Source organism: Petromyzon marinus, chromosome 36 (genome assembly GCF_048934315.1).
Source record: "Petromyzon marinus isolate PM22_M1 ecotype Great Lakes invasive population chromosome 36, UKy_Petmar_22M1.pri1.0, whole genome shotgun sequence".
NCBI lineage: Eukaryota > Metazoa > Chordata > Hyperoartia > Petromyzontiformes > Petromyzontidae > Petromyzon > Petromyzon marinus.
The window spans coordinates 8,532,313-8,557,833 of NC_133702.1; the positions used below are offsets into that span (position 1 = coordinate 8,532,313).

Genomic DNA, 25,521 nt, shown 5'->3' on the forward strand with positions numbered 1-25,521 from the left:
CATACCATTAAAAACATATATTCCACGACTGTGCAAGCCTCTGAGGAAAATGCATACTGTGCATAAATTCAAAAGTCAACTTGAAAAATTCACGTCATAAATTATTTGAGATGTTCTGCTTTGCATGTGTAATGTTCGATTTCACTCGGACAACTTCTGTCCTTCTTCGAACACCGCTTTATTTCCAACTCTCAGCATGTCCTCCACATTCCACGGTATCCTGGTCGCCACGGCTCGCTCGCCGTGCCTCACTCGACTCGCTCGCCACCTTCGTCTCTCCACTCCCAACTATCACTTCGCTTACTCCACCGCTAACTTCTTCATCTCCGCTCTCCACTATCACCGTCACTATGCTCTCTCCACTGCGAGCTACTCCTCTTCTTCAGCTCCGCTATCGTTACGCTCTCTCTACTGCTAGCTGCTTCTCTTCTTCAGCTCCGCTCCACACTCTGTTTCCAAACTCTGTCTCCAAACTCTGTCTCCAAACTCTCCTCTCCTACGCTGCTCCACGTCTTGCCTCGTCCAGCTCCCAACTCCAACTCCCTCTCCAATTCCCGACTCCCCAATTTATCCACGCTCTCATTACACCCCAATTAATTAACCCGCGTCCCAACGGCGCTCCGCGTGCCCTCTGCACCTGTTACCTCGCCAGACTGCAAGACGCCACTCCAGCCTTGACGACAACACCAGCCAATCACAGCCGTCCTTGGCTCCCCCCAGCTTAATTGCCCTAACATAACCTGTACAGTATTTGCCTTCGCTACAGGCTGACCCAACGTGACCCGTAATGCCTTTGCCTTCACAACAGGCTGACCCAACATAAGCCGTACCGTCTTTGTTACCGTGCAATCACACTGTTTGCACGACGCACCTTCCTACTCCACTACACATGTATGCCAGTGTCACTGGCTGTGCATCTCGTTGCCCCAATACGAGCATGGCGAAAGGGGATCCTTGGTGAGGTGACCTGGTTCATTTGAGAATCTCACTCGGGCATGACCGACGAGTTAACCCACAGAACGCACACCTTTGGGGCCCTCCTCGGGTGGGCTCGTCTGACTTTCTGAGTCCTACAAGTGACCTCTGTCGCCTACCTAGGCAGGATCCAGTGGTCAGGGGTCACCGGAATGGACGCGTAAGAAACTGGATTACAGATACATGTTTTTCTACACATCTACTGTACAGAGATTTTAGAATGTTGCCGTGGTGTAATGGTTGGCATATAGCTGTTGCAATCCAGAGGATCCCGTTGCGATTCGATCTTCCGGCATGACAGTTGAAGAAATGGAGAAAGTTTCTTAAAACTCTGCTCCGGTGCCTATGTCCACGCAGCAGTACACATGGGTATGCCACCGTTTGTCGATCGGCTCGTGTGTGGTGAGGTAAAGTGTGGGTACTGCCAACTATTCCAAGACTTATGAATAGCGTGTAAGAGTAGGCCATATTCCCGTTAGAGGAGCTCTCTAGACTTCCCTCTAGTAGAGGCTCTTCCACCATCAGTGGCATGAACAAGTAAATGCATCGCTGCAGATTTACCTTTTTGCAGAGATATTAACATTCATTTTCCAAAAATCAACCTTCACTCCGTGGTCGGTCGTTCATTCTCGTCTGCTTCCCCCATGGTCTGGAACTCCCTTCCCCCAGTCATCCGTGCTGTCAACTCCCCTGTCCTTGTTCAAGTGCAGGCTCAAAAAACCTTCCCCTTTACCTAGGCCCGCGACTCTCTCCACAAAATCCGATTTGCACGTTTGGCGCTGCATTGTGTGAAATAAGTTAAACATTCTGTATCTGTACAGTGTATTGAGACGTGGCCGTATATATATACGCTTTACAAATCCAAATTGTATCGTGCTGTAACCCAGGTATGCGTTAAACATGACAAAAATGTTTTATATATAAGTGTATTCCTTTGGTTGCAGAAGGATGGGAGGTGTTGGGTCAGTGGGGGCAGTTGGCAGGGGGATGCAGGGGAGAGGACAAACTCATGGAACCCCTGATGGATCAGTGGGGTCGAGCTGTGGGAAGTCGCGACTGGAACGTTCCTGGAATGGCCAAGCACTGCTCATAAGTTCCCGTGAGGACGCGTGGATTAAATGCCAGAAGTGGAGGTTTCTTTAATCAAGGAAGAGGCTTGAGTGGTCTGTGAAAATGAAGTATATTTGGCTGGCAATACTGCACGGATAAAGGGAGTTGCTGACAGCTCGACAGGACCTCTGCTCCCAAACGTGTCTCAATAATTATGTTTTGGTTGGTGAGCCCCCTGTTTCCTTAATCGAGACGGAAGATTTTATTTTTCAAGGGATGGACAGGAATGAGGTCACAATGGGCGGATTTTAATCTTCTTAAATCATAAAGATGATTGAGCATATGGCGTCCTCTAGACAACCCCCCGCCCCTTCCCCAACAAAAAAAAATCCTCAATGCTTCTCAAGACTTTCAAAAGGGTCTTGCAATTGGGAGGTTTGGCCTATTCCACTTATGGCGGTTTGGCATGTGGGAGGAAACCAGAACATCAGGTGCTCCACGCAAATAGATGCAAGGATCCATCGCTGCGCTGCCTTCTCCACGGGCAAGTCGCGGATCTTTAAGTGTGAGATGAGGTGGTCGCTGTGAAACTTTGCCATGGACAGGAAGTGTGATGAAAGTCTTGGAAAGAGATTCATCTCGATTTAAAGCTTTCGTGACTGCAAGGATTCATCTTCTTTGGTTATTTCGGTAAAGTCACTTAGAATGAGAATAAAATAATACATTGATAAAATAAAATAACCCAATAATATTCTCACTTTTTATTTTATTTTATCAATTGATTATTTTATTCTCATTCTACGTGACTTTATCGAAATAACCAAAGAAGAAGAGATTCATCTTTTTGTCTTGTTGTTTACACTTTTTCAATGTTTGCTATCGGTGCCGTGTCATGAGAGTAAGATAAACCCATTTGCAGAGCGATGCATCTCCCTATGTAGACAACATCCCGTGGAAGGTGATATCGCAGGACCGCGTCTGAGACCCCTTATTCACACGCAGAGGTGCTGCAATTCACCACATATCACGATTGTAATAAGCACCACTGATTTGCATAAAATGTTGAATTGAACACGTGATAATTATCAATGTTAATCAATTACGGACTTTTCTCCATCATTGCAGGAATAACGGTGTTTGAATATGCACAGGGTCAAATTGCTACATTGTGCAAAATTATAAAACAGTTACGTCATCGTCATTATAATCATGGTGACTCAATGCTTAAACCCATTACAAGAGCAATTTGAATTTAATGAAGTCTTTACCATCATCATGAGCCGTGATCAAGCCACTGCTGGATGAAGGCTTCCCCCAGGCCACCACTACTTCTCAACATCCTGTGATGCAACAATTCACCTGGCACCACCTGCACACGATCTGATTTCATCGCTCCATCTCCCAAAGGTCTTACATTCCTTGGCTGCCAAAAGAGTATTTAAAATGTAGAGATCAATCACTCGGTGATAATCACTGTTCAGCATTGCAAATTTAAATAATCAGCATCAACATAATCATAACCAAAACAAAGTCTAATGTAGAAACCTGTTGACATGCGTGACGGTATATATACCCTGTGTATATATAGAGTTCATAATGGCAGGTTTGTGAAAAATAGTGCAATGCAGGTTTACCTATATAAATAAAAAAAAATTGGCGCTCGGCAGGACGTTCCATTCCCACTGATTATACAAAATCGCTGCATTCAGTCGTACAATAGCACAAAGCAATCGACAAATAGTGACTCTCATATGGAATTCACGCGCAAGATGTAGTCTTCATTCAAAAGGATTCCGTAGAGGTTCGAGAGTGGACGACCATGCATCCACCATTAAAGCCTCCACTTCTCCCATCGCTGCGATTGAAATTCCCGCACTGGATCAGGGACGCATATTGTGCACCAGGTAAGCGAGCAGGGCGTACCTGTGTTTACTTGAGCGAGTGGAGAGTGTGCGGCGGCAGCGCTTGATGTAACCTCCGCATGGATTCGTAAGAAATGTACACAATGTATGGGGGGGATGCCGCTGCAGTGGAATGGTTAGCATACTGGACTGGCGATTCAGAGGTTGCCGTTTTGAATCATCTCCCGGACGCGGTAGTAAATTCTATGAAGTACTAGCTGTACTACCCGGCTTCGCCCGGGACTTGGCGTCACCACGCCCGCCGCCTTTGTCTCCCCAGTGGCGATGTTCACACAGCAGAGCAGTTACTCGTTTGATGCTGAGTCGACCTAGGGGAGGCCCAGGACCGGTAAAAATAATCGTCACAGGTGGTGGCAGTGAGCGGGAATCGAACTCGGGTCGCCGGGTTCGTAGCGCGGCGCGCTCACCGCTACACTACAATGCGTTACGCTTCCACGTGCGTGGGTCACGTGACAGATTTGACGTCACAGCTCACTTGCCGTGCAAAAAAATAAGCATTATTGAGCTCCCCCCCCCCCCCCCCGCTAAAAATATATATACAAAAGTGTATTTTTATAATTCTTGCATGGTGTACAGTCTGGAACGTACCCACATGGCAAATTTCAAGTTTGTTGCATGTCGGGAAGTACGCTTAACACTTTGAACAGACACACACATTCACAACTTTGCCTATGTCCACCGAGCAGTATATACGGGTGCACCGCAGTTATTAGATCGGAAGGTCGCGTGTGATGGGGTAAAGTGTGGGGACTTAAACCTCTTCCAAGAAGCCTGGCCGGCATAGCAGAGCAGGGCAACATATCCTATAGAGTGGCGCGATAAGAACTCCCTCTTGTGGAGGAACTTCCGTCAGCAGTGGTGCGAGCGAGCAAATGATGAGCTGCGCCTTTGCCTTATAGGTGACATCCCTTAGAAAACGAATGAATGTGACCGGTTGGAGACGCTTGGATTTCACGTCAGGGAAGCTCAGGTCTCTCCCCCCCACCCCCCAGTGAGTGTGGCCACCACCATGTCAAGGCATGTTCGTGTTGAAGGTGCAAACGAAGGCAATGCAGCCACGTACAATGTCAGGATTTTATATTGAAGAACATCACAGCTAGTATAATACATTCCAAAAAATTAGAAATAAAAAACAAGGAATCGTAAATAACAGTTCAAACTACAGTACCGCTTGATATTTCATTCCCAAAATACATGAAATAACCATGATACAAAATGTCTGTTAAATATCACTAAATAAGCAACGCACTTAATTTACCATGAACGCAGTGCATTACGGAACACGCCTGCTCCCGCTACTGCTAAGACATATCCTGTTCCTGAAATCTGATTTTCTCCACCTTGGAATGATAGAATTTACAAGACTTATGAGGTACACTGGCGGGGAAAACTCAAAAATAACATCAGAACTAATTTGCCTGTGTGTTGACCGCAAAATAGCACGAGTGAGTTTATTTATTTTTCCCTGTGTTCAGTTTGGAGATTAAGTTCATTATAAGAACTAAACAAAAGTAATATTCAACTCCCACAACAATACATCTTTCAATGATATTTTGTAATGGCTTTGTTAAAACCAAATGATCCTTATAGCGGTACCACAGGGTACCAAATAATACAAAATGGCCGAGGCAATTAAATATTTTAATATCTGGGACACTATTTTTTTTCCAGGGGTGTTACTTAACTCCACGACTGGGGTTACCACTCAATCCGAAATCAGTGCTATACTCCGCGATGTCGAAACTCAGCGAGGACGATTGCGCCGAAACCCTGAACGCTCGTACGCACCGCAGTGCATCGTGTACAGCTCGTCGAGATGAGTCGATTGCCGCATCGCCCACCATCAACAGACTCAAAATGACTGCATCACGGACATGATGCGAGAGCCGGGGTACTATGGTACCCACCCGAGGTACCGCCATGAGGTTCATATGCCATTTTTCTCAGCAATATGGGTGCAGATCACATTGGGTTGCATCAATAGAACGAAATGAGTAACACATGGGTAAATATCATGTGCTTTAACACTACGATATTCTACGATGATTCGTGCTTTCTTGCATTGTATGTTTGAGAAACGTTGGTAAGGATGCAGTCCCAGAGGAAAGTGGGCATTGTCAATTCACTTAAGCGTGAAAAGTAATATACAACTTTACATAATCAAAGCAAGCAAACATTACTTGACAACTTTCAGAAAAATGTGATCGTAGAAAAGTGTCCCTTCATTTTGTTTTCTTCCTCGAGTTTCAAAACAAAATTGACGTCTTTATTTTACATGTTGCTTCCCCATTCGTATTTCTCTTCAGCAAAATACATTGTCAAGAAAATGAAGACTTCTACAAGTGATTTTGTAATTAAAGCCATTATTTCAATGCATTACAGAAAATTGTGAAATAAGGGAGCAGTGGTGAATTTAAAGTAGAATTCTGCAGTGAAATCCCAATACAATGCACGTACCTTTTCGAAATAAACAGTGAGTACATATAAAACACGTTAATTGAACACGATGTTTAATTTACCATTTTGTACCTGTGATTCTTTATTTCAAATTCAAGGACCACATAAGCATTAGCAGTTCAGTGCAGTTTTAATTCTTGAAACTCTCCATAATTTCCCATCCTCATAAAAGTCCATTCCTCCCAGTGGCAAGCACTCCCAGTGAAATGAGGCCCCATACACTCCACACGTCAATTCCTGCTGAATTGTTACGTCCTCTTCCCAACTTCAGCCCTGCAAAACCAGGACAATAAATGAAAGAGGGAAAACACATTCTCAATCAAATTATGCAGCAGCAGAATTATAAAAAAAAAATTAGAAGTATATTACAATTAACGTCAGTAGGTGAAAGCTTATAAAGCGGACAATATCACCATACATTACATTTTGATTTAAAGCTTTCGCAACTGCAGTAATTCATATTCTTAGCTCTTTCGGTAAAGTCACGTTGAAGGGAAACAATAAAATAATAAAATATATAAGAAATATTATATAAGAAATATTACAAGAAATATTATATAAGAAATATTATTATATATTTTATTATTTTATTGTTTCCCTTCAACGTGACTTTACCGAAAGAGCTAAGAATATCACCATACATTATTGATCTTTGGTGAATAAAAGCCATTTTTGGGGTGTCGGTGGTTAAGGCGAAGGTTGCTTATTTTTTTTTCATTTTAAAACACGCGCTTTAACGTGCTGTAGTTTAAAAGTAACGCTTTGCCTGTTCTGTCGGGTATCTTCATTTGTGAGCTCGAGGCCCCCAAGCCTCCGTCGCTCTGAGCCTGCACTTCGAATGAATACACTCCCCCATCGGGCAGCACCACCTCCACACCAGTGCCATTGGTTATGATCGCTTTGTCGGTGCCTCTGTCCAGTGACACGTAGGACACCTGTGTAGTGCGAGAACGGCAAACAAACGATACTGATTATTCACAGTTGATTTTGGGTCAGATCACGTGAGTGCAGTGCAATTGTGCATCGTGCACCCTCGTTGTTATTGCTCGAGAATGCGGAGTGTGTCGAAGAGTAATTCGCACACATTTAACAATTGGGCACGACATTTTCGCTGGTAGTGACAACCGACTTCATCAGGCGATTGCCAGAATTGAAAATGCTGTAGTGGAAATGTCCTCTGATTCAGAATCATGTAATGTACAAACTTTACCTATTTTAATGGATGATAGCAAAAAGGCACTTGGCTCACTTCTAAATGTGCAATGTAACAAACTATATTTCTTTTAAACAAAATACATTTTATTTTCGTAAGTACCGTAGCGTGACTTTGTGTATTTGCATGCACGACATTGGTGGAAGAAATGCAATTAACCTTTTCATTCATGAATAATGAATAAACCCCGATGATTACGGTTACAATTATCGAAGAAAAACACAACATTTTCTCAAAGAAAAAAAAAAGAGGCGAACAATGCATGCGACATAAACGTTTTATTTTTCTCGCTCCCAATGCATGAAGAAGATGATGCGAGTATTTGCTTATGCGAACACTATTTGGTGCACGAACAGGAAGGACTATGTGGCAGTGTTCGCTATTGTTAATTACATATTTGAAACTTGTCAGATAAGATGCTTTAAAACTGTCAGTGTTTTCATTATTTTTATATCCAAGCCCTCTGAGCATGGCCGAGCAAAATAAATTACTCAAACAAATAATAATTTGAATGCAATTTACCTTGTATCCAGTGACAGCAGATTCATTCTCCATGGCAATTACCGGGTCCCAGTGTAATGTAACCTTGGTGCCATCCTGCTTCAAGTCGATATTTTTTGGAGGTTTGCTAGGTGCTAACAAAAACAACAGATACACTGTTTAATGACTAGCTAGCGTCAGATGAGTGGTTAAAAAAAAGATAAAAACCACAGATAGTCCGCACACAAGTTGAACATATAAATCCAACGATCTCCAAAATTCGACATTGTAATTTATAATTCACGAAGCAGAACATTTTTCAAGACATACTGACGATGCACTACACCGCGGTCACAGCGAAGAAAGCGCCGTAGTGGTGCAAATCACATGGCCCGTCGCAAACATTTACAGAACAAATCCAGCACACCACAGGATGCACCCTCAATGATTATAATCTCGATGATCACAGTGGAACTTTAATGATCAAAACCAAAATCCATCCACAGAGCCGTGAGCAGTGAACGCTGGTATGAAATTCAGTCTCCCTTGTTGCACAAGGAGGCTGGAGGATTTGCTCTCATTAAAAATAACGAAAAAGCCCCACCTGCAACAGTCCGATATGATAATTGTCATGTCTGCTGGCCAGAACACTTTATCAGCATTAGCCAACCAGAACATATGAGAAGCTCTGGCCATGGGCATCAGTCCACGGCTCCAAACTTTTTCCACTGTGAATTTCAATGCGATGCCACGTTCTTACACACACACCACAAGGTTCTGCAGTTATCGCGATTTTAGTGGCGAATTTTTGTTTTTGTTTTTACCAGCACGGTTTGTCAACAGCCATTTCATTCAACGCAACGTGTGATAACGCTCAGTAAAAATGTTCACGTGGCAAGCCAATCGTCCAAACAGGCGACCCACACCGACAGTTTCTATTCACATACTTTACTTCACTTCAGTGTTTTACCGTATAGTATCCCCTTGCTATTCGCAAGGAATATGTTCCGGAGATGCTCGTGAATAGCATTTTTTTTTTAAAAAAGAATTACCTTAAACAAACATGGCAATAAGCTACTAAATTTATGAAAATGATCATAATACACCTTTGAATCTCATCACTTTCTCTCTCATCACTTTCTTTCTCTTTCTCTCTCGATACAGTCGTGTAGAGTTTCAGACGCGATTCACAGAAAGTCAAAATAGCGGTTATGAAAGTTCGCGAATAGCGAGGGAATACTGTACCGTGTAAAAAAAATGCATCGCTTGCTTTTCTCGACAACAATGGTGACCCTCGAAATTGACTCACCCACCGGAAGATTGTTAGGAGGCTCCGTGAGGCTGCCCTGGGTCAAAATTGTTGCGATAAATTATTTTTTTAGGGTGGTAACACTTACGAGGCTTCTTGGTGACGAGCTGGGCGATGTGACTGGGTGGTCCCGTGCCTCCGCTGTTGTATGCCTTCACGACCAGCTGGTAATCGGTGCTGCCCGTGAGACTTTGGAGCACCGCGCTAGATTCCAGGCCATCTGTCCGTGCACTCTCGGCCGTCAGCTCTCCCTCAAACTTTTTCCAGTACACAATCTGAGAGACAGATGTCACAGCATCGTGCGTCAATTTAAAATTATGATTTGCAACCCGTACATAGTTTCTGCAGTTGCTGCGATATAGTTTCAACTGTGTAATGTAAATTGAAAACTAATGTATTATTTAAATCTTGACTTAAAGCTCTCGTGACCGCAAAGAATTCGTATTCTGTGGGTCTTTCGGTAACGTCACGTTGATGGTTCAAATAAAATAACAAAAAACGACGACGTTTCGATCACAACACAAGCGATCGTCATCAGGAGGAAAGAGGAGGAAAGCTGCTGTTGAAAGCTCATTTGTTTAGGACAGTTTTTGTGTTTAGTTTGTTGTCCTTCTACCGCATCTCCAATTAGCACATTTGGTTATGTAGCGTGCAAAATAAGTTCAACGTACATACATGCATAATTGTATTTCACATTTTCATTCTATTGTTTTTGTTGTGATTTGCAGTGCTCTTAGCGCAAGCAAACATTACGTTAAGTAACTTTAGCTACATTTCGCTCAACATGGCCCCGCCACGATTGAACGAAATATAATTGCTCTGAAAAAGGTTTTATAAAACATAAATGTAACGGGTAATAGCTATTTCACTGAACGTTGTTAATTATTACTATGAACTTGAGTCATTGTTATTTCAGAAACATTTTGTCAACACTTTTACTATTTAGGTACAATTTAATGAATGCCAACAAGCACAATATTTTTGCAAAACGGGTGATATGTTTGTCACGGATCTAGTATCAAAAGAATGATATATTGCTGTTATCACTTCAGCACTAGTGGTTACTCTTTCTGTAATTTTGAGATGGGGCAGATATTGACATTGAAGCAAATTTAAAACAAAAAATTACACAGCCAGAAATCAAACTCGGGTTGCAAGGTTCACAGTACAGTGTGCAAAGATTTACGCCGCTGATCACCCAATGAAATGTGCATGTGAACATCATGTACTGCGGGTGTGTCTATTCACTGCTGGATGCTGGCTGTGGGACATTGTTTTTTAACCATACTTCACGACGCTGGTCAGTGTGGGTTGCGAAAAGCGGGAAAGTACAGAACGATGGATTGTGTTGCACTGTCCCTCCCTTACACGCTGCAAGATAACACGGACAATTTGAGGAGCATGCTATTACATGAATCTAGATTTGAAGTTAGTCGTGGACTGCAGGGATCCATACTCTTTGGTTTCTTTCGGTAAAGTCACGTGGGTATTAAATAAAATAAATTAAATCACGACGTTTCGGGCGCAGCACAAGCGTTTGTTTTGCGCCCGAAACGTCGTGATTTAATATATTTTACTGAAAGAACCAAAGAGTATACTATTACATGCTTTGCAAATCGCTACAGTATAACATGAATTTGTAAACGCACGGCATCTTCCATGGGATTAATTGCGCGAAAGCAGAATGGTTCACGCGACGAGCTTTTGTCTTCACTTTTGTCACGTGATTAATCCATGGCACCCGTGGATTACCAGAAGAATCGTTGTGTGATCGTGTTAATTGAATAAAAATGGGGTGATAATGGAACATTGGAAGGGCGTCCGCTGCACAGCTTTGAGCCGTCCAAGCCCATGATTTAAACTAAAAATAGAAATGACAATTCTGATTGAGACGTAGTTGTTTTATACTCTTTGGTTCTATTCGGTAAAGTCACGGGACTTTACCGAATAGAACCAAAGAGAATGGATCCTTGCAGTCACGAAAGTTTCAAATCTAGAATCGTAGTTGTTTTCTTGTTTGCGATAACGCTATTTTCATCCTCACGAAGGACCCTGCAGCATTCTTAGCACAAGCGTGGTACACACCACAGAGAGTTTGGTTTAAAGTATCTCAACCTGAACTTTAATTTACCTTCTTTCATAACAACTGTAGTTCCACAAGGCTTAAAGTGGCCCAGATGGCATAACAACTGTAGTTCCACAAGGCTTAAAGTGGCCCAGATGGCATAAATGTAGAGAGGATTTTTTATTATTCATGGAAACACTGAGGGTCAGAGTATCATATTGGCACAATAGCCGAAATTCAATGCCGTGGCGATTTGCTCCGTTGTAGTTGAACATTTGGCAAGATAAGAAATTGGCTCCTAGCGTTTTGTTCAATATTTTAAATAGGGCAAAGATGCATCCCTGCATTTCTCTGCTGGCGATAGGGCCTCCAATAAAGTGAGCTCTAGATAGCTCCTCTCGATGGCATTTGGCCTCCTCTCCATGCTGCCCAGACATATTTGAAAACCGGGAGCCCCCACGATTTACTCCGCCACGCACGATTTGCCGATAAACTAACTGCGGCATACCCATTCATACCGCTGGGTGGGCAGAGGCCTGGGGAATCAAGAAACGCTCACCTTGATTTCGACTGATGTTTGTAGGTATTATGTTGAACTTCTTTCGCACCGTACATAGCCAGCCGTGCTAATTGGAGGCATGGAGATCGGATCACATTGAAACCACACCGGGAGATTGATTTGCCAGGACAGTCTGCTAAACCTTACGGCACGCATGACAGTGTCCCTTCATTTGCTTAAGCGTTAAAGATTATTGTTCAATTAAATTATCCACCGATCGCTTCAGTGAGAGGCATTTTATTTTACCTGCAATAAGTGAATAAACAATCGTTGGGACCTTGCGAATCTGAACAAAACCACAGACGTTCAAATCGCCTTCGAATTGTGAGTTGTCAGGCAGGTCAAGAGCCAACATGCGGCCGTGAGACACGGACCGTGGAGAGTCTCTTGGTCCGTCGGTTCCTGGTGGGAGCCACGCACCATGCAGGACCTCGCAATGGCTACAAGCCGGGCCACATCATCATCATCATCATCCACGTTATCATCACAATCACAGCCCTTATAATGGACAGGCATATCACCGTTGCTGGCAGAACACGAGGAGAGAGGAAGAGCGAATGGGGGGTGGGGGGGTACAAGAGAGTTTAAAACACGGGCGCTTACTTCATAACCAGTGATACGCTCTGTGCTGGAGGTGAGAGGTGGAGCTCTCCAGGACACCTCTGCTTCTGCCGACGTCAGGCTCCTCGCAGTCACGTTGGACGGAGCAACTTTTGGTGCTGCAACCGGCGTACATCAGAAGAGGGTGACTATACAAGATAAACACCAACTACTGTATGTGTATGTTCGATAAATGTATTCGTGCGTTGACATATTAAAGGGTACAAAATCAAGTGGCCAGATTGGCACCTTGTGGCGCCGGAGATTTGAAACCCACGCAGCCAGACCTCTCGCTCATCCTGGGCCAATTGCTTTACCACTTCAGAGCCGAACGGCGAGCGGTGTTCTACGGCTCTCCGATGCGCTTGCATGCTCGTACCGCGTGTTGTTCGGAGCGACGTCCGACATTGGGAATCGTGAACAGCACGCGGCACAGAATCACGTCGAAGAGTTTCGACATGCTTTGCAAGTTTTTTTTGTTGTTGTGGTCTCAGGTAACTCACCAGTTTTGCTTGACACAAATTTTAATTTTAATCATCGCTGTCCTTAACGTTTATCGTACATGTGTAAGCTTGGCAACGATGATCATTTCCCCGTGAGTCTTTTAATTATTACGATTCGGCTTCACGATCCCACTAACGAATCGACACCTCTTTGCCACTGCGAATAATGCATTGCCACTTGCGGGAAACAGGGTTCTTCAAATCGATCATCACACAGAGCCAGCGAAGGGACCGTCGCGCCAAACGTTGTGACCTCTTGTGCCAGCATTCACAAAACAACCGCTCGAGCTGCCATCCCAGTCAGCGTCCCGAGTGATTTGTTTGATCCACGAAGCACGTGGGTGACTGCCGGGGGTGGCACCATTACTTAAACTTTAGAGCAGCCGTTCTTAACCTTTACTGTAGCCTTGCACCCCTTTGGTACCCATTCGTAAAAAAATAAATCTACAATATTCTTGGTTCTTTCGGTAAAGTCACGTAGAAGGGAACCAATACAATAATAAAATTATAAAACAATAAAATCCTCACGACGTTTCGACTGCGACACAAGCAATCATCATCAGGTGTGAAAACCACAGCAAGAAAATTTGAAAATAATGGCGGTTATTTTGAACGTTAGCACCACGGAGAGCGATTTGACAGTCTGTTCAGATGGACGAGTCCATCTATATTATCGCACCTGATGATGATTGCTTGTGTTGCAGTCGAAACGTCGTGAGAATTTTATTGTTTTATATTTTTATTGTTTTCCTTCTACGTGACTTTACCGAAAGAACCAAGAATATGAATCCCTGCAGTCACGAAAGATTTAAATCAAAAAATAAATCTACAATGTTTATAAATACATAGGGTTGATGAGACAACGTAGTTGTACTTTCATGACCGTGCATAATAATTTTTTTTTATGATTTACCTTCTAAAAAAAAATCTTGCCATGTCTTGCACGCCAGGGGGTGCGTGCACCCCCAGGTTAAGGTCCACTGGTTTAAAGGGTGGAAGTCCACTTCGAAAGTCGACCGCGAACCTCAGTGCACAATTTGCTGGAGTTTGTGTCAATTATTAGATATGTGTGCATCCGTTTCGTCAATGAACATGGTTTTGTTTGGTTCATGATAAACAAGTTGTTGGATCTTGCGTCTATGAATCAGTTGGTATCACTATTTGTATTCTTACAAGATTCAATGCAATGCATCGTTGGTGTCAGGTACAAGTGCAGCCCTGCAATCGACGATTCGCACCACTGCTGGCATAAGAGCTTCCGTTAGAGGCAGCTCCGGAGAGCCTCTCAGGATCGTATTGTGGCCCACACGTCCACACCGACCAGACGTGATGCAAGAGGTTGGAGTAACCCACACTTTACCGCACCACTCGAAACGTGCCAATCGACCGACGAGCATGAAAATCAACCGCAATTGATGAATCAAGGCCTTGTTGTAGGTGTTTTTTGTGTATATATGCGTACACCACCACCACCACCACCTCCGCACGTGACATTAAGCAAGTACACTGTTTTACTCACATTTCAAATTGCCAACAAGGCACGGTTTGAATGAAATATCATGTTTTTAAATAAGAGAAAAAGGGAACATTTGTATGGGCTTGCCGTTTTCTGCCGAATAAACGATGGTGTTGTTGCTGAAAGGTCCTTCCCCGTTGAAGTTGTACATCTTGATTTTCACTTCGAAGGGAGCGTAGGGAGCCAGATTGTCACTGCGGTAGACGTATCGGTATGATTCCGCCTTCGGAATCGTCACTTGGCGCCACGCTTTGGTGCCATTCTCCCGGAATGCCAGTGTGTAGCCGACATCCGGCCCGTACTGGAACTGCGGTGCCACAGGCTGAGCGACAAAAGGAAAACGAATTTCGAATGAGGTCATTGGTGTACTACACCGTGCTGATGAGCTATGAGGACAATGCCGGCACACAGTTGTCTATCGCTGTGTCACTGCTGCTGTCAGACTTGTCAAATCGGCTAGACTATGCTTTGTATGAATGTATGCTGAACTTCTTTCGCGCGCCGTACGTAGCCAACGATGCTGATCGGAGGTGCGGGGTAAGGACAACGAAGTAAGCACGGGAAACGGTTATAAATAAATTAGTTTTCAATCTAGATTTAAAAATGCATAATATCGGAAGAAAGAGCGTTCCAAATTGCTGCAGGAGCACATTTTGATGGTGACTTTTAAGACAAAATGACCGCGACACTGCACTTCCTCAGCAACCGCTGATGGTTTATTGTATTATTGCATACACACAGAGGCTGTGCGTTTTCTTTCTTCGCCTGTTGTTTGCGTGTCGCTTTGAACGTAAAGTTACTGGCGCATCGCTCTCGGCAGCCACTCAATTGCAGGCGCCGTGAAAGGCGCTGCATGTCACACCGCCCGCCGTCATACCTGCCATGTGATGACGAGCTCATGCTGGTGGCCACCTCCGCCTCCAAGCCTCTCCGGTGCCAATTCTGGACCTGCGGCGATGGTAAACATGGTAATGCAGTAATGGTGACGATGTAAAATAAAAGTAAAAAAAAAATAATCAGTGTCAACCAACTGTTAAGGATGCCAACGAAAACGCAGCACGTTATTTAAAGACATGGCCCAAAAATTTAAATAAATGAGCAAAACATAATGTAGTTGGATCATAGATGCATTATATATATAATATGATAATACTGCCTTAAAAGTGGGAAAATATTATGAAATATATTTGAAATAATATATTGTTCTGGCAATGGCCCATTTTTGTTTTTAAAATAGACCACTGTCTAAAACATCACCTGTTATATATTTTAACATTTTAAGGCTACACTGTGTTCAGTTATTGTAATTTGTGCCTGTGGACCACTGCCAATGCATTATCGCGACAACAAAGCACAAAATGCTAGAGGGTGATAAGAAGTGAATGTTCCGTCAAAAAGCACATTTCAAAGCCTCGAAATATATGCATACTTAAAACGATTGTTTGCAAAAAAATAAGATTTCTGTCAGGTTCCCGATTTATTTTTTAAATTAAAACAATTTACGACCATTAAAGCGCCAATGTTGATAATAAAATATCTTCAGAGTGAAACGGAGCAAATGTTATCTGTGGCTCTATGTCACGGCAGCGCTCGGTGTAACCCGCAGTTATCGGTGGCAAGGAGAAGTCTCTAGACAGCGGGGTTTTGCATCTCATTAAACTTTAGAAAATTAAACAACGAGCACCGGTGGAGATGCACATACACACAAAACACACACAAAAGGCACGTGTGGGTGAAGGGGGCATAATCCAAAGCCCATCCCTTCCCCATGCACTGCGTGTGGCTTCTCCATGTGAACGCGAAAGAACGGGGATCGATGCACTGAATCTCTGAGTGTCTTGTACGAGCGGGACGGATCGAATTTCGGACCGCTCGAATGTACCGCTTATCTCAAAAGTACCTCCATTTGGCCATGGTAAACACCAATAGATACCGAATTTTGCCCACGGAAAATGAACAAATTCCCCCAACGTGCATCTTTCCTGCTCCGTAATCTCTGGAGACACCTCTGCACCAAAGGCGAAATACCACTTGGCTTAGCTTAGACTGGATTTGTGCATGACATTTGCTTAACAAAGTCGAGCACAAACAAATAAAAGCTCCGACTCGTGGCGGTGCATTTAAAAGTGACAACATTTGCCCACATTGTCGTAATTATTTGCATGCCAAAATTAAAAGCAGGCGACGCTCTTTGAAAAGAGCCTGAATGTCGAAATTGGTCCTAAATGTGTGCCAGCTTAAACAAATGCCGTTTGATAATGTTGGTCTGGAAAGCAAACGTGCCGATGGATGAACAAGTATTTTTTTTGTAGAGACAGAATGGAGTTGTGTTTATATTTTGGCTGAACAACACCACGAAGCAATGCATGCATACCAAATGAAAATATGTGACAGTGGTGCTCATAAATAGTCTCATGTCCATACCAGCTGATTGGGTCTTAATCATTCTTGATGGGCGACTAGCTTCACTCTCTCCCAAAGCATTGATGGCGAGTACTGTGAATTCGTAGTCCATCCAAGGTGTGAGGCCTACGACCGTGGCCTGTTCAGAGTCTCCAGAAATTATATCTGGAGCTGTAAAAAAAAAAACACGCGTTTAACTCCAAAGAGCACTTGTTTAAAAAAAAAATCTGGATGCAAACTTACAAACGTACAGCAGTTCTGCCGCGAATAAATTCTACATAGCAGTAGCCTCGCACATATATCACGGACGAGTATTTACGGTCATCGTTTTCCAGAATCGCCTTGTAAAAATACATATGCCCCATTTCCACCGCGCATCAAAGCAAACGCTTAAACAAAACCGACGTGTAAAAATGTCAAGCCAGTGTAAGGTTGCCATTGCCACATACAGTATTTTATTTTGAGGGCCTCTTATACCTTTATACACTACGTAGTCTCCAGGCAATTGTGACATCGTGTTGATATGCACACACAGATGCAGGCCCCCGCAATAAAAGTGGCATTAATATGCACACAGATTGTGCCACAGGTAGAAGTGACACCAGTGCTGACCCAGCCAGCGTATTTCATATTTAAACATGAAGCAAGTGCTGGTTTAACACCAAGGCTCTCGCGAACAATATAATTCATAATAAAGGTTTTTTTTGGGTGAGATCGCGTAAATATAAATGTGTCGTTAACCCACTAAAACCCAACACAGTCAATTATTAAGGTTTATCACGTAAACAAAACGTCCCGATTAGTTTATATTTCACCATACCAGTGTGTTGGAGTGTAAACCCACAACATTTACAATTTGAGTGCGAGGTTTTGTTAGTGATTGTAACCCGCTTCATCAGATTTACCAGAATTCTGGCATATTTAAGCAGTCCAACCCCCAGAAAGAAACGTTTATTATGAAGCAGGTGTTGCTTCGCTTTTCTTGCCAAATAGCGCAGCAATGCGTTGGAAACCATTGTGTTTTAAGTCGTATTCTGACGTGCAGATTAAAGATTACAGACGTGCAGTGGTGCAATGCCTATAGTCCGGCGTGCTGGAGACAAAGTTTGATGAATCTTAGATCTCTGAAACTCGCAAATTGGCAGGGGCATTTGGCAGTACGGCAAATTAGTTTATGTTATGCATCTGTGTGGATGTTTATGTGTTATTGCACGTGGCAGTTTTTTTTTTTCTGGGTGCTCCAGTTTTACATCCCGAGCAAAAATAAAAGTATTTAAAAAGAAAATCGTCAAACTCGAAGGAGAACCCTCATGACAATGAGCCTTAAGACTCGGTGATATTTTTCCCAGAAAATAAAATGACATTGTCACTACCATGTCTAGTTTCTTTATATAAAAATAAATTACATTACCGGCGCTATTGCAAGTAAGCCCTTCGGTGGTCTCTGTCAATTTCCAGAGGCAGCGGTGCTGAAGTTGCATTGTGAAAGAGCCACTGCGTTATCGTGCCACAGAAAACACAGATCCCACATTTGGGCATCGCCCTGGCAAGGCCACAATGCACTGGACCGTGCGAGATTGTCTCAAATGAGAACGGCACAGCAGCAGGGTCGAATGTTTGGTGGGGCGGTGCCGGCGCTGAGGCTGTAAGGGCTGGGGTGGGTGGGAAGGGGGCATCATAGGGAGGGAGACGCTCATTTGCATATGGATATCCAAACGCAAATTGATATCCATCGACGTGTAAAAGCTATTTGTTATTGGATGAGGTTACCAATTCGCGCCCCTTTCACTTAATTTTGGCACTCCGTGTGTGAGTGGTTTGAATCGGCTAATGAAATATATATATACATATCTCACCAGGACAGTCAGAAGAAGGGGCCCCTTTATCAGTTGAGTTTCAATTAATTACATCCGAATAGATTCGAAATGAAAGTCACGGAGTAACTTTAATCCGCCGATTGTTTAATTTATTTTGATATATATGTGTATATTTTGACTTGTATTTACATTTGCATTTTTCCACGTGATGTTTACTTGGTGGTGCCAACCAGCAAGAGCCCAGCTGCACAGCACGACTTACACGTGTGCACATTCAGCCACCCCGTCGACGCCACTGGAGCCCTGGCCTGGATTTTGTAGGAGATGATGGGACTGTGATTGTTGCTCCCTCTTTTCCAGGTGAGCCGCACGGTCGTGCTCGTCGCCTCCTCGGCCACCACAGCCCCTGGAGGCCCCGGGGGCCCTGGGACAGCGCAGAGAGAGAGAGAGAGAGCAAGGGAGCGACGCTCGTCAAACTTTGCTGCACGCCGACTTCTTTCACAGAATGGGGCTACCCACAGAGTGACACATTACACGCACGTGGGCATGCATTTTGTTACCGCACGTGTACATATACTCGAAATAGTTGTCATGCGTATCGACAAATTGTTATCAATCTACTGCTGGATGAAGGCCCTTTCCGGGCCATGTCGTACGTGGAGTTTTTTTTTTTGCTGGTCATTGGAGTGTTGGTGAAGTGGAGGAGGAGGTGGTGGTGGTGGGGAGGGGGGACAGAAATAGTTTAGATATAACTAGTCACTCATGTTCATAATCAGAATATTTATTCATGCTGGAGGAATCCGATGAGCTATAACGCTCTTTTTCACAGATTTCCCATTCGTTTTCACAGATGTGGCTGGGAATCAAACGTGACGATGCGGTGCGCTAACCGCTGGGCCACCGTTCACCCCCCACTACAATTGCACTGCAATACAATGGCAGAGTGTGGAGTGACGGCATGGTAGTCAGGCGGAGTCCACATGAAATATGAAACCAGCTAAATTTCCGGTCACGGATAACATCAGCGGCGAGTGATATCTCAACCGGTCCTGCCGCCTATCCCTTTCACTAACCCTGCAATATAATCAGCATGGGGAGGTATGAGCAAACACCCCCCCCCCCCACCGCCATCGTGAATATAGCAACAACGTATTCACATAGGGTTGAGGATTTAGATTAATTCATTAATTTAAAATCTCAGGTGAAGGGAAGAAAATAATTGACACCATATTGAACATCTGCTACTATTTATATCACTCAGATAAAAAAAAAAAACATTGTTATTACGTGACGTAGAAAAACAGTTCCAAAACAACAATCTCCACATACTGTACATAATAACCTTCAAGCATTGTTTCCACTGAAAGCAATCACATCATATATTTGTCACTAACTCACAGCCTGAAAAGATGTAGCAATAATGTAGTCCTTACCTACTCCAACCATTACTTTCTATCACAATAACCACCGCCCTCATTACAACCTAAATCCAGAAATCCTGGCAAAAAAAGTCACACCTTGGGCTATTCTCACCAATAATTTAAATTTTTGAGATGCCGATGAAATTTTACATCGCAAAACTTGCTTTCAGGCAGTTCTCTAATTTACACATACATTATCTTAAAATAAACATTCAAATTTAATTTGGTAATCCACTTAATTTGTCTAAATTCCAGTTCTGAAATAAATAAATAAAAATCGGTTTGATTTTCATGCAACAAACCTCACTCTTATATGCAGTGATGGGGAAAGTGTTGCCCTCTACACTGTGGACCAGAGGTCACTTGAAAGGTTCTCAGGGGTAGCTCTGTGATATCTGCTTCTGTGTGCCGTTCTCTAAAATGAAGGGTTGTAATGCCCTGTGGAAAATTCTAATAAATAATTGGTCTAGTGACGTGATACTGAAAGCGGAATTGAGATAAAATTGGAAGAAGAAAAAATAAAACAGAAATATGAGAAAAAACTGACCTTGAAAACCTTAGAACACCATAAACCCCCTGTCTTTATGTAATGCCAATTGGCCTTTATGCATTATTTAAAAGTGCAGCCAATAAACTCATTAATAATGCACGGTGGGTGGAGTCGAACGCTTGTCTAACCTAATTTTGGTGTTAATGTCATCACAGAGAATGCCTCGGTAATGTTTTTCCTCCAAGTATCCCCAGCGGAAGGATGTAATGTATTCCTGCGCGCATTAACAAATATTTGGGCATAAAATATGCATCGTAAAGTGTACTTGTATAAGTCATTGTCATGTGTACCATTGCGAACGTATGTTAACAGTTATCCATTGTTGGGTTAATAGGGTCACTTTCATGTTAAATTCACCAAAGCCTAAACAACTAACATCAAACCGCTCAAATCAAATTACAAACTATGGTGTATTTCCAAATGACACACCTCCATTTTCAGATGGTGCCTTATTGTTTGACTACGGTTGTGGATGCCAACCACGCCAACGGGCATATTATGATTAACACGTTTTCTCACATCGTAAGACTGGAACTCGAAGCAACTTGAGGCAACAAAAATATGGCCTAATTGCCAAAGAATTGCAAATTAATTGAGCATGTAAGGAAATAATTACGGCGACTTTAGCCTTTTCGCCATTAAGTGTGTGTTTTAAATGGCAAGCAGCATCAGATAACTTTCGTAGTAAACGCAGCACCCTTAATGAAGCAAGTTTAATTTCTTTGTCCACACTGCTGGTTGATTATGCCCCGAAAGGGCCAACGTGTTCCCACTCTGATGAATGCTAAAGGTATCAAGTATATGTTTAAACACAGGTAGCGTAATGCAAGCAGCCTGTAAAAATACAATCTTTAAAAGAGACAAATGCATTCTGGTTCATGCGCGCAATATTTTAGATTAATCACTTAATTAAAACATGATGAAATTCACAGATGCATAAAATTGCTATCCACCCAGGCAGCAGATATAACTGATGGAGCAAGTTTAGGATGCAATCCAAGCAATATAAATGATTTAAAATGAAAATGAGCCCAGAGTCGCATTAATAAAGATGACATACAAAAATACAGCAGCATCTTTTGTATTATATGTTGGCCTTTACAACTCACACATGCACACTTCTGTTTTGCGGACGTGTGGCTGACTGAACTACTCAAGCTCTATTTAATAATTCCACTTGAGGACACCGCAATGCAGCGGTGTCCACAAGCCGAAATTGGCCCACGCCACACCAGCTTCGTCTAACACAATGCTTGTAAACGCATACGCAATTGTAATCGCTATCCGAGAGCATGTGTGTAATTTGACAAGCTTGTTGTTTTGGTTGCACGCAACGTGGTTTGATGGAATCCACGTGTGATCACCAAGAACACATCCCACCTTCCAAGAAAGTAACAAAAACACCTAATTCTACTTTCTCTTGAATAAGGAAACAAAGTCTCTTGTACGAAAGAGAGCTTGTGATCCAATCGAGTTGCGGTCCGGTGTGGCAAGAAAGCAATTGGAAAAACTACGCTCCAACTGACAGAATGAGTTGAGCTTAAACTATTACAACAACAACAACCGCGTTCCCCACTAAGTGACGATAGCATCACCGCAACGCCTTTGCCAGGCTAGGTGCACTTTAAAGCCACGTCTACATACATGCTTTCTCTCTCTCTCTCGCACGGACACGCAAATAGCTTGGCGTCACCTCCTGCATAAACGAATGAGTTCTGGTACATCGCGATTGCGCCCTCAGTGAGTTCAACTCATGCTGCGGGTTCGTCACATTGGAGGGTGGAGAGGAAAATGTTTCCCTCTTCTTCCCGTTCCCACTTCATCAACCCGATGAGACAGCATTTGCCCTGCATTGGGAATAAACATGAGCGGCTAAGTATCGCAGATATAATTGTGTACGAACAAGGGCTGCGCGGGTTAGGACGTGCCCGGAATGGGGGGCGGGAGGGGTAGAGACGTTGGGATCGTCTCCTTGAGTCGGCCGATCTAACTTTCAATTTCTCGGCCAAAAATAGCATCAGGCATATGTGTGTACGTTGAACTTCTGTCGCACCTTACGGAGCCAACCGTGGTAAGCGGAGTTGCGAGTGATATCTAAAACCGCACTCGGTAACCCCCCCTTTAACAACCCGTGCTGATCACACAGTTGAAGTGTGGAACAGCAACAAAAAGTGTCTAATTGACTTCAATTTGTAATGCGTTCAGCGGACAACGATTAAGGATTAAGGACCCGACGAGTATATTTCTGTCGGTTAACATCAAATGTGCGGGTGCTGTGTGGATTGTGGCATCGTATAATCGTGAGAGAAGGCCTTCATCCAGCAGTAGATTTACCATGTCTGATCATGATAACCATCCAAAGCACTAAAAAAGGGGGCGACTCTATCAACCCCCATATTGATCTGCTTGTTTGCATTCTTTCATGAACGTCCCTTATTAATCATTCAACGGCCATCAGCGCATGCCATTTAATTCACAACAGTGTTTAATAACAAGACACTCCGTGCGACACGATCATTAAACTAGCTTGCACCTCGACCGGCACTGCTTGATGCGAGCAGCGTCGTTTAAATTGTGCTGTGGAGGAGTGGGTGGTTCATCACCAACATCCTCATCCCGCGATGCAACAATTATGCAGAGCATCTGCCCCGTGTGCGCGTCCCCTCGAACCCGTTCCACTCTGTGGCTGCCACTCCGTTATCATTCTTTGACCATCCGTGTCACGGGAGTTTCACAAATGGCGCAATGTACGGACAGATCGCAGTCTCGGTGTGCCCATGCGTTCAGAGCGATCGTAAGGAAAACCGCCGAATGCATGTCGAGTCAATTCCGGACTCACTGGCGTTTTATTTGTGGCGTTTAAAAAAAAGAGGCATTTCAGAGGGAGAGAACGACCCAGAGGGCTCGGCTTCCGTCCACGTGTTTCCACATAACAACCTCAGTTTTGTGTTGCGGGTTCAAAAACCAAAAAAAAAGTAACGGCATTTGAGAAAGTTATCATCAGTTATTTTGTCCAATCACGGATAAACACACTTTCACATGAATTCGACTCGTCATTTCAAAGTCTACGATTCAACAAATGCAATGGCACTCGAGTCCTGCATACTGGTTGAAGTTATTAAGTTTCAATGCAGCAAAGTGATCCTAAGCAATGCGTAAATACACTGCCGAGCTTTTCGAAGTTTTTCGTTTCTTTTTGCATCAGGGGAACGGTTCGCACGATGCGCCTGTGTCCTTGTGTGAACATCATCGCAAGGCAAAGTAATTTGAAGGGGCTGCCACTCCGCTGCCAAATAATTATCCCGTCAACTCGGCGGTCGCGGCGCTCCACTACAAAGGCCAATGCTTCCTTTGATCCGAGATGATGAGTCAAGCCCTGCACGCTTTCATCTGCGGGCTGCACGGATTGGTGCCGACGTGAAGGCTGCTGTTCTTCACTCATTAGGAGTGTCATCTTCAAAAGGAGCAATACACAACCAATCAAGGAGATAACATTGCCCTGGATGTTTAATGAGGATTAATATGATCACCATTCCGTGTCAAGTTTTAATGCTGATGTTGTATACCTGTTATAGGGAATGGCAACGTGTCGAATGCTTTTTCTGTGTGCTGTAAATCAAAGCACAGCAACTGCGGCAGTCCGTGGCAAGCGATAATCAATTATAGCTCATATCAAGCTATCAGCAATTGTTGGCTAATAAATGCATTTCAAATTCATTGCCGTCAGTGTTTAGAGTTACCAACATAGTACCTGAAACCGTTACCATATCGTAGTATGTTCTTGCTGCAAAATGCAATCTCCCATAACAAGCAATTACCATTAAGAGTGCGCATCATTTGCAAGACTAATATTATTATAATTCTGTAAGGTGACACCGCTTTGGGGAAATCATTATCAGTGCACAAGGCAAAAGGCAAGAAAAATAGTCATTTACAGCTCTTTGTGAACACACTGCTGGATGAAGGCTGGATGTCACTCACTGCGGTCGTTTGGCCATACTTCACCACGCTAGTCAGCGAGAGTTGGGGATGGTGGGGTGGGGGGGGCGGGCACAAGAGTGGTTCAAATATTTCTCGCGGCCGGGAATTGAATACAGGTCGCCGGGTTCATATCGCAGTGACATAACCAATGAGTTACTACTCCAGCCTATCCCCTATGCAATAGCCAAGTCAAAGCCAAAGTGATTTATCACTCAAATGCGCATTGAGGGGGTGCTCATCTCGTATTTACATTCCTGAGCCAGTGGTGGACATTCCACATCCCTCTGACAGTGATGAATCTATCCAGAGGACAACTCGTGTTGACTTCCCCACAACTCGGTACTCATGCTATCTTCCCCGGATGTATGATGAGCTGAGGCAATGGTTTTATATATATAGGCAATGATCATATATATTACAAAAACTGTAGAGCACAGCTAAAGCAGAGATTATGAGCTTAAAACGTGACCACAGCAAGCAGGGTGAGAGTAATGCTTCCAGCGCTGGGGATAAATGAGGATTTAAGAACTTGTAAACACAAGGTGGCTCAGGGGGTTATGTAGTGGCGGACGCAATATCAGTCCCCTGTCACCTATTAGGGCTTAAGGGATGTGATTGGTTAATTTCTACAATTGCAGTCAAAGCTCACGGGGTTCTTGACACGGCTCTGACGGTAGCCGGGAAATTGGGTAGCTTTGTA

At 43.6% G+C, this 25,521-nt stretch overlaps 1 protein-coding gene across 3 annotated transcripts in view; it reads right to left on the reverse strand.

Moving 5' to 3' along the window:
* Nucleotides 1-5,007: 5,007 nt before the first annotated feature.
* Nucleotides 5,008-25,521, reverse strand: part of LOC116949329 (contactin-4-like) — a 99,526-nt gene continuing 79,012 nt past the window's right edge. For all 3 annotated transcript variants that reach the window (XM_032966501.2, XM_032966499.2, XM_032966497.2), the window contains 9 exons: nucleotides 19,132-19,293; nucleotides 17,074-17,223; nucleotides 15,527-15,597; nucleotides 14,737-14,971; nucleotides 12,634-12,749; nucleotides 9,495-9,681; nucleotides 8,140-8,252; nucleotides 7,171-7,339; nucleotides 5,008-6,677 (listed from right to left, as the gene is read on the reverse strand). In XM_032966501.2, coding sequence (XP_032822392.1) covers nucleotides 6,568-6,677; nucleotides 7,171-7,339; nucleotides 8,140-8,252; nucleotides 9,495-9,681; nucleotides 12,634-12,749; nucleotides 14,737-14,971; nucleotides 15,527-15,597; nucleotides 17,074-17,223; nucleotides 19,132-19,293 — 1,313 coding nt within the window. In that variant the 3' untranslated portion in view covers nucleotides 5,008-6,567. The remainder of the gene's footprint in view (nucleotides 6,678-7,170; nucleotides 7,340-8,139; nucleotides 8,253-9,494; nucleotides 9,682-12,633; nucleotides 12,750-14,736; nucleotides 14,972-15,526; nucleotides 15,598-17,073; nucleotides 17,224-19,131; nucleotides 19,294-25,521) is intronic.